At 44.7% G+C, this 10,337-nt stretch overlaps 1 protein-coding gene across 1 annotated transcript; it reads right to left on the bottom strand.

Moving 5' to 3' along the window:
* Nucleotides 1–492: 492 nt before the first annotated feature.
* Nucleotides 493–9,262, bottom strand: LOC119275579 (probable receptor-like protein kinase At5g18500). Its single transcript, XM_037556448.1, has 8 exons — nucleotides 8,836–9,262; nucleotides 5,666–6,359; nucleotides 5,437–5,541; nucleotides 5,094–5,216; nucleotides 4,633–4,803; nucleotides 4,421–4,550; nucleotides 1,140–1,349; nucleotides 493–927 (listed from the first exon to the last, which is right to left on the bottom strand). The coding sequence occupies exons 2-8, from the start codon at nucleotides 6,334–6,336 to the stop codon at nucleotides 799–801; spliced, it is 1,539 nt and encodes a 512-aa protein (XP_037412345.1). The 5' UTR covers nucleotides 6,337–6,359; nucleotides 8,836–9,262; the 3' UTR covers nucleotides 493–798.
* Between the last annotated feature and the right edge of the window lie 1,075 nt (nucleotides 9,263–10,337).

Genomic DNA, 10,337 nt, shown 5'->3' with positions numbered 1-10,337 from the left:
GAGTTGGGAGGATTTTTCCCTCCCGCGCGAGGATAACCGCCAAATGAGGGTTGGGGTAGGTTTTGCTCCCCAGCCCTTATTTTTGAAGGTTGGGAGAGGGTTTGAGGGTTGGACCTTTAAAAAAATTTGAGGGTTTGAGGGTTAAGGAGTTCTAGTCTACAGCTTTTTTCGAAGAAAACTGTAAAAAAAGCAGTTATTTTTAGAGGTTTGAGAGCTCTACTAGTAATGCTCTTAGGGCGTTTTGCCCTGGGTTTTGTGGGGTGGTGTTGGTGTTGTACATTGTGTGATGAGGCGAGGTGAGGTTTGGTGCGGTGAGGTTTGGTGCGGTGTGGTGGGATCTCATTTTCTTTGTGCGTTGGGCAGGCAGGCAGGTGTGGTGGCCTCTCGACCTCTCCTAGTGAGCAAAGCAATGGACGATGTGCTTCTTGCTTGCTCACTCTTTGCCTTTTCATGAAATGAAATGCCAGCAATTTGGGAGGGCTATTTGAAAAGTGGACGGACAACAACTTTCCATTAAATTCACACAGGATACTCTCTTGTGCCAGTACTCATGAGCCTACAACTGTACACAGCACTGTTAACAACTTACAGCAGCACATCATCGTCAACAACTGGTGTAGATACAAATAAATTGTTAGGTAGTAGAAACTAGAAAACCAATAGCCTCTACAAATAAATCATACATAAAAAATGTTACAGCCATCCAGAAACAACACGAAATACACGTTTTTCATCAGCCATTGTAGTCAAAGCTTCCATCGTTACTAGCTTGTTGGAGAAATGTGAATGCTTGTGTGCTCATTTGGAAGATGATGCTCTGCTCCTGCTTGGTTTGGAATCTGGGTTGTCACTCTTGTCCGTGTCGGAGTTCTCCCGTTGGGAGTCCATTTCGGTGCTCCCCCCGCGGTTATGCCTCGATCTTCTGTCCTGCTCACATCATTTTTCTGCTTTCAGTATCATAATCAACCAATGGTCAACATATATGAGAACAAGTGTGAGTTCATTGAATGAATGGTTCCATCCCACCACACATTCACATGGAATGTATCGAAAAAAACAATTGAAAGTAACTAAGAATACATGCATGACATAAACAAGGATGAAGTTGCTTTTTTTATCTTTCAAAAAATATTACGTACCACACGAGGAATTGGGTCATCTGACTCCAGCATCCGCACAACTTGACCCATCTTCGGTCTCTTTTCTGAATCCGGATCCACGCACCTCAAAGCTGTTAGAAGTGCACGCTTCAGAACCCTTGTCGAAGGCCGTGTCTCTATGGTGGGATCCACCACCTCCTCTGAACGCCTGCTAGCAACCATCATTTTTAACCAGTCAACCAGATTTACCTGCAAACGGCACAAAATCATGTGTTGAGTTGGAAAATCGCAAGGAATGACCCCCTGATTTCACTGAAAAGACAATGCAAGACACTACGCATCACATGAAAGATATTTATGAGCAATGTATTTTTATAATTTGTGGTCAATAGTATTTTATCCTACAAGTGATCAAGTTATGCCCTCTTCAAACCACAACGTAGACGCACAAGCGTGCACACTGCAACACATGCACACAGCGCACGCAAGTGTGCCCCTAGGCCCTGGCACATGCCTAGAAATTTACAAAGGCTGAGGATAAATTCGCAACCTCATGGTGCATAAAGATGTACTGTCAAGGCTCTGAATGACCCAAGTTATGCTATTTATGCATAGATAAACACTATCGAGTTAACAAGGGTGTAAACTGGTAAATGATAATATGTACTCCCTCCGTCCGCGAATAAGTGTACTTCTACCTTTTGTCTTAAGTCGAAGTTTTCAAATTTTGACCAACTTTATACAAAAGAGTACTGGCATATATAACATCAAATTGGTGTATTATGAAAGTACATTTCAAAACGAATCTAGTGATACTAATTTAGTGCCACAAATGCTGCTACTTTTCCCTATAAAGTTCGTCAAAGTTTTAAAATTTTGACTTAGACAAAGCTACATGTACACTTGTTTGCGGATGGAGGGAATATTATCCAGTATTTGTAAACAGGAAAAGCACAAACGATCTGCCAAGCAAGATCCACATCCAAATCAAAAGGATTAGAATACAAATTGTATCAGATACAGATACAAATATGTAATCATATCCGGATTCTGAGTAGATTTGAGTAAATAAGATTTGTGTTTGGTTGCCACTACAAGGCAAACATCAGTATGGCCTCCAGTTTTCCATTTGAGGAAGTTTCACACATTCTCCAACAAAATTGTAGGATAGTCACATCTAACGGGATTAAGTATACATTTGATCCGTATACATATGTTCCAACAATATCCAATTCTTATTTGCACTCAGTAATGTTGGAACTTGTATTTTTATCGATTAATGGACACAGAAATGACAGTGGAAAGGGAACTATCATATCCATACCAATTTCTTTTCTCATTAGTTAGCCTAGTTTGGGCCGGTATTATCAAGCCAATGATATCCAAGCTCCTCTCCTCTCCTCGGCTACCCCTTCTCTCTCCAAAACACAACCAAAACCACCACTCCGGAGTCAAAGCTCTGACACAGCGCACTTCCAGACACGTCGGACACGACAAGGATGCTGGAGTCGTGTAACTACGTGCGGTCGGCCTCTTGGCGCTTTTTTTTAATTGGCCTATTGGCGCTGATGTTGTCCTTCACACAACACGGCCGTCAAAGTCTGCAGCACCAGTGAACCAGATGGTGAGGTGGACGCCGAGCGCTGCGCAGCACTAGTGCCCAAACCAACCGGGACCCGATGAGACACGGCCGCCATCACCATCCTGCCGCGGCCGCGCAACGGCCGGCACGGTCTCAGGCTGGGTGCGGCTATGCTACCGTCCTGCCGTGGCGACACCGAGGATGGAGATTGCCACAGTAGTGGCCCCGTCGTTGTTGAGGATGGCATGGCAGCGTGGCTGCTGTCGAAGTCTAAGAGCCGGACATTGTGCTGCTAGCTACAACACTTTGAGAGTTCGGCCAGGGACTGAAGACGTCTAGCTTCCTAGGTCATGATCGGTCGAAGATAGGAAGAACAGAAAGTAGAACACGCGAGAAGTACCCAGGTTCGGGCCACCTTATTGGTGTAACATCTTACTCCTGCATTTGCTCTTTATTTCGGATGATGTCTCGTTACAATGTGTTTTCTGGTTCCTCCTCCCCTTGTTCAAGCTCCCGGCGTCCCTTATTTATACCGTCTCTCGAGGGCCCTCGCGGCGGCTCCCATTGGTCGAGTATTTTAGCTAGTAGGCCGGCCCTAGCTTGTACCACCGCGGTATGGCCGTTCATGGCACGCCGGTACGTGGGGTGATGATGACTTCCCGGGGCAGCGTATTGCCCCGCGGATGTTTCTCTGCCTCCACCTTTGTACAACACGATTAATATCAAGGTACTATCCCCGCAGCAACGCGCGGAGGCGGGGGCCACCCATGGCCAATGTGGATGACTGGAGGCGGAAAAAGCTCTGTACATGCCCATCCCTCAAACGATTCCTGCCGTACCGCCTGGCAGTCATCGTTGCATGTTGCAGAAGAGAGGCAAGGGGGACCACAAAGACCATTCCCGGGGTTTTTGGCTCCCAGGAGGACCTTCTTGAAGCGGCAGAGGTGTCTGTCAAAACCTTTGAGACCAACGTTTTCCAGACCCTTCTCGGGGCCGATCTTTTCCGAGGCTTCTTTCATCGGAGTCGACCATGTCCCAGGGGATAGTCAAACCAGAGGCCACCGGACCGTGGCACCCTAGTTTCCACCGGTCCGACAGCTGCGTGCACAGTGGCAGCCTGATGGCAAGCACAGGAGGCCCATCCTCAGCACAGTGTCAGCCCGCTATATGTTACTCACAGGCCTCAAAACCGGTGGTTATTTGGGATTTCCCCCAATTGTGTAATTACCCTAGCCCCAAATGTGGAGGTTTTGCGTAATTACCTCCATCAATGCCTAGCTTTTCCAACTCAGGGACAGCTCTGGTTGGAATGTCACATTTCCTTAGTTAGACAGTGCTCAAGTTCAGATGCCAGCTATGCAAATAACAAAGCTAGGGGCTCTAATGCCCTGTTGCCAATTATTTAATTTAAAAGCAGCGGCAGAGTCGACAATGTTGTCATGGGCACTGGGGGCACGCATTGTGACTGAAAAGACCAGAACAATACTAGTGCAACCACTCTACTGTTGGCTAATGTTAATATAGGAAGTTAAAATGACACAGAACTGCATTTACATAATATTTTCAAAGTCAGCTCTGAGCATTCCATATCCTAATAGACACAAATTAAACTTTGAGTAGGATTCAACTTGAGATAAGAAGCATCCTAATGTTACCGTCCTAATGATATCTTGCCACTTGATGGTATTAAAAACAAGCAGAATGCATCTAACAAACAGTTTTGACAACTCGCAAATACCTCATTTGCCGGGCGACCATAGTCAACAGGATCCCTCCCTGTAATTGCCTCTAGAATAACAACTCCAAAGCTGTAAATGTCACTTTTCTCATTCAACAGTCCAGTGTTTGCATATTCTGGTGCCACATAGCTGCAATGAGCAAATGCAGCACATTATTAACTATCACTAACATAGTGTAACTGTACTCTAGCTCATTAGTTGCCCAACATACCCAAAGGTTCCCATAACCCGAGTAGTTACATGACTCTTGCCGGCACCAAGAAGCTTCGCTAAACCAAAATCTGATACTTTAGCGTCAAAATCATCATCAATCAAAATATTGCTGGATTTGATATCACGGTGCACGACTTTTGGTTCAATTGCCTCATGCAAGTAAGCAAGCCTGCAATGAATTGAATGAAAGTATTTACATGGTAAATTCGGAGGAGAAAAATATTGAATTAAATAGTTACACAAGATAGACATGGTATTAGGAATTCGTTTAGCTTAAGCCTCACTTCCATCGTGAATGACAATATGTTATAGAGCAATTACTATTTAATGTAGAATTAGATCCAGGTAGAAATATGATGCAATTCCAGGACCTTTATGATTGCATTATCCAATTGGCAAGATAAAGAATAAATGACACTGGCATTAGCAGCAAGAAAGGGCATCTCAGGGAGAACTCACGCTTTAGCTGTCCCTAGAAGAATCTTTATGCGGGCCTCCCATGTAAGGGAGCCCCGGTGACTCATAGCTCCATGAAGCCATTGCTCTAGGTTTCCATTGTTCACATATTCATAGACAAGTATCCTGAAAAGGTCACTTGAAGTAAGGAATGATGCAACAGAATTCCATACAATCATTGCAGTTAAACGAGTTTTATGTTCTGCGGAGCATTTAAGGTCAAGAACAAAATGATTTGCTTGGTAATACATGTACCAAGGATATGTTTTTCTCTTGTGAATGCGATATGTAACCAATGATAATAGAGATATAACAGGAATATGACAGTGAAAGACAGTACAAGTACCTCTGAGTACCCTCCACACAGTAACCAAGAAGACGGACTAAGTTCTTGTGGCGAACATGACCAATAGCCTCAACTTCTACTCTGAATTCCTTCTCAGCTTGCCCTCTACAAGATCAAATAACATCATTTGATAAAAATAAATTCAATATAAAGCAGGATGTTCTGTTACGGAGGAACATGTATGGGCAGTGTAAACAGGCAGGCATAATTGTGATAAGGCAATTCTTACAGGTTATTGAGAAGCCTTTTGACAGCAACAGGAGTGCCATTGACGATCTCGCCACGATAAACTACACCATATCCACCCTCACCAATAATGTTATCCTTGGAAAAACGGTTAGTGGCAAGTTCCAAATCCCTCAAAGTAAACCAATGACCCCAGCCAAGGTAGGAGAACTCTGGCAAGCCAACCAAAGGTGAAGGAGCGGTTATTCCATGAGTTGAAGCTTGCCGAAAAGTTCCCGACCCTCCTTCTTCAGCTGATTGAAAGCCTGCATCCTTGTCCATGTAACGGAATGACCCTGAGTGGCTCTCGTCCCCACGTCTCGATCTGCTTACACCCAAATGGACCATGACCTTGTCTGATTCCCGGTCACTAGGCTTGTCTTGGATCGTTAGTAGGACTCCGTCATGCGCCCCAAAGTCAGTTGCAGGGACTTGCTCCACCCTCACTTCCTTGATTTCCTTGGAAATGGCAGGGATTTGGGTGACTGGGATATTTGCAGATGCTCGTCTGGTCCTCTTCCTACTCCGCATAGTGAGCCAGACAGTCAAAAAGAAGACGACCGCCATGAACACTCCCAAGGCAATGCATACAACCTCCCATACTTTGAGATGCAAGGGGCCAGTTGGCTGGGAGAGATGATCTTGCAGAGTAGGGGATGACGAAGGCGCCTCCATAGTGGACTACCGGTGTCCTGATCCTACATACAAGCAAAACTGTTAGGTACCCATGTTGCACAGCTCCACAGATCAGACATTGCAGCTAATTAAACGCAACTGTGAGCATCTACGTCCACGGTACAAGCCCATAAAGAATGACGGATTCCCGAAACAAATTGCGGTAATTAAGACATGATCTTGGGCTGGAAGGGAATCAAGGACAAGGTGTTACTCTGAGGCTGAACAAGGGGAATAAATTCCTGCGATGGCGACCGATCGCAGCACCGACACATACACATAGAGGGATCGACAGCTAGCGCATTTAATTTCCCTCAGGCTTTGTTTGGTTGCAAGGGGAGGAAAACCCAGGGTAGCAAACCCCTGTGGAGAATTTCACAGGCACAAGGGGCCCCCTTCTCCCGTGGGGATGATCTCCCCCTTTCCCTTTGGTTGTTTGGCAATAGGCAACAGGGGGTTTGCTCCAGGCACACAAACAAGTCCGGATTCAGTATGAAAACAATAATTTTGCAAATATTGCAGCTAGTAACGATCTATCACTGCAATCAAGTTGTTTTCTGGACCATTTTCATGTGCCACTAGTAATATTGCAGCCAGGTATATGTACCAGAACAAGAGCAACCATTATAAATAAGAGCATCACTGCTCAACAAGTTCTGAATTTTAGAACTGCAAGGTGAACACAAATTGGAATGAATCAATTTTGTCTATCAGAAATTCTGATGCAAATGCAAGAACTGCGGGGTTGTCCTGGATCTATGTCTTGGAACAAAAAAACTAAAATATAACATCATCATGTCCGGGGTGGTGAGACTTCTGAAGAGGCAAGCTGAAAGGCAATGGTCACTCCTGGCTTTTCTCCACTGCACATTGGTTGGGAACCGCAGCTCGACGTTTCCCAAATTACAAGAAACAATTAGGAAGTCAACGGCAGTTTCGGAATACAACAATTTGGTAAACTGTTTCATACTATAACATTTTTGGAACATTGTTTTCAAGCATAAATAGGTTTGCATAAAGAGATGATGGTAAGACTAGTGAAAAGGCTCACCATTCTAGTTAGTCATGTACTCAAGCAACAAGTTGATGCTATTTGGGATAAACTGGAGCAATACAACTAAAGTAATATTACAAAAGAAAATGGTTTCTTCAAGCGTCGTTGTGATTTACAAACAAATGATTCTGTTGGGATGCATTTGGTATATAGATTCTCATATGAATTTAAACGAGAAATTCTTCATTACTTCTGATCATCAGAGTGGAATTTCATTATTGCAACATGAACTGTACATGTACAGATTCAACTTGTCCCAAATCGTACCAATTTTTTTTACCAAGATAAGCTATCAGATTGTGATTTTTCAGAGCAAGTTTACTAGCAGAAGAAAAATATATCAAATGCTATTTTCATCATGCAAGGTTGACCAGTACAAGAAAACCAAAACTCCTAGCAGATGATAAGAAGCTGTAAGTACAGAACAAGCAATGAAGAACTCTCACACCCTATGAGTTTTTCACAAGCGATTAACATGCAAATGGCTAAACCCTCATGTGTGTATATGTGATTCACACTGACAAAGGAGCTTCACAAAGCAAATACCAACCTGTCATAATTCTATCACCACCAGAACAAGTGAACAACTGACATGAGAACTTCACCGGGTTTTTTTGTAGAATTGGATAACCATAATCCATAATCCCAGTGAGATAGTCTGAGGAATGAACACTGATTGTCAATGGATCACTGAGCTGAATTATGACCTATTAATTGGCCAAAGTTGACCAGATACTTCTGAAAAGGTACTAGATACCCTTTTCCACAAATTACAGAAAAGTCATCCTCATTTTTTATAATGGCATTTAACAAGAGTTAGCGCATTTCCTCTTTTACATGAAACGAGTTTATAAATTGATACTATGCTTCGCTACAAATAAATCAAGTGACCGCGGCACCGCGCTTACAAAAATAGGAAAATCTATATCAGAAATGTGAACAGATATGAAGCTCATATTCTTAGCAGGCATCGAACAATAACTACCTATGCGTCTGTGTCATGAATTGTAATCAAGAAGCAACCTACAATTGCTCAACTTAATCAAATAATAGTGATTGGTACAACCTTCATGAGACATTATTTGTAAACTGAGCAGAAGAGGGGCATGCTCACTTCATCCTCGGTGATCAATGTTTCAGCTAAAGCACGCGGAAGACATCAACATCAAACAAATGGGGAATGTAATTCACTGGCAAATTTAATTTGCAAAGAATGTCCCCGCAAAAAAAAATGCAAAGAATGAACTAGTGAATTGTTGCTGGTGCCTTAACTTGCAAACTGTTGTTACAACTATAGTCCACTCATTCAACCCAACACTAATTTACAAATAAAATCGCTCAATAATCCTGGGCATGAATAAACCAACGAATCAATTGACTTTCTAGAAAATTCAACAAGCAATAGATCTGAATACATTGTAATATGGAGGGATGGAACCAATTACTTGGAGAGAAGCCACCGGATCTGCTCGGGAAATGCTGGAAGAGGAGCAGATCCGGAGGGAGGTGGAGGTCGCAGGATGGAGATCACCACCCGAGGCGTCGCTGCTGGTGCGAGAGAGAAGAAGAGGCGACCGTGATGAGGCTGAGCCCGCCGCTGCTCACGAGGGAGGTTGCAGGAAGGAGAGGACGTGCTCGCGCCGGAGGGAGGCGGAGGACGTGCTCCCGACGTCGGGAGGTGTGGATTTGACGCCCAGGGAAGTGAGGGGGATAGGGCTGAAAACCCCCGCCGGCGGAGACAACCAAATATGCGTCGGCGGCCTGACCGGGGGCCTCAATGCTTTCAGCAGTGGAGAAAGTGTAGCTGGATCATGGCGTGCGGGCGTTTAACACGTGAAGCAACCTACACCAAACTAGTAGTAGCACCCAGTAGAGTACTAGTGGAGTAGTGGTAATCAAGCAGCTAGGCAAGGTTGGAGAAACATTCACATCTTGTCGCTATGGAGGAAAGGAGGTTGCTTTGTTTTTCAGTTCTTTTCTAGCTCGATTTCTATTTTACAAAGAATGATGATAGTTTATCAAGATTCTCCGAAACAATTGTAACAACTTTTTCGTTCTTCCGAAAATTTAACCAACCAGGAAAAGCATTCGGCCAGGAAACCCGAAAGGGCGAGAAGAGCACCCAAGAGCAGCCCGAGATCCAAAATAAGAAACGCAAAAAGCCGCACTAAACAGAGGCGCATTGTGGCAGTGGGCAAGCAGAGGAACAAGATGAGAGCCCGCCTGAGAGATCTCCAGATTTCCTCCTCCGCCTGCCTCTTCGGCAAATTAAACCACAAGGCGAGAGCGAAACAGTAGGAGACGGATCGGACACAGTAGCGGTAGCAGCAGCTACATCACCCGACCGAGGAAGAAGCAGGGGACTGACCCTGCCCACGGATGAATCCCGTCAAAGCTTAAGACTAAGAGTGGCTTTATTCCTTGAGATTTTGGAGAGGTGGCGAGGAAAGAAGGGAGGACCGGAGAGAAGGTTGGTAAGTGGTATGTGTGGAGCATTTCGCATGCTTGCTTTGCTCTTGTGTTTTTCTTTTGTTTTGTGTATCTCCGAAGAAACTCAAATGATGGTGAGGTGAGTGCCTGGCTATGGCCCCACCACTGGAAGGTGGTGGTAGAAGCAGCGGTTGCCCCACTGCCTTTTCCGCCCGTTTTGTCCCTTGTTTTACTCAGAAACAGTAGTGTTTACCGCTCGAAAGTGCCTCGCTGTTAAATTAGAGGCGTTAGGGCAACTCCAGGGCGAAGCAAATGCACATGGAATTTGTTCTTTTTTATTCGTTTTGTCAGGACCCCGACTCAATGCCACATCAACCTAGCATGTAACACCTCATATCACTTTGCGGCCTCACGCACGGTATTCCCACGAGTGTCGCCCTACCTTTGCCCGGGACCGTTTGCGCCTTTTGGCACACGTATATGATAGTGTCGCTAGCATCCATATGGTAAGGAGCCC

Source organism: Triticum dicoccoides, chromosome 3B (genome assembly GCF_002162155.2).
Source record: "Triticum dicoccoides isolate Atlit2015 ecotype Zavitan chromosome 3B, WEW_v2.0, whole genome shotgun sequence".
NCBI lineage: Eukaryota > Viridiplantae > Streptophyta > Magnoliopsida > Poales > Poaceae > Triticum > Triticum dicoccoides.
This window is presented reverse-complemented; position numbering and strand designations above follow the sequence as displayed.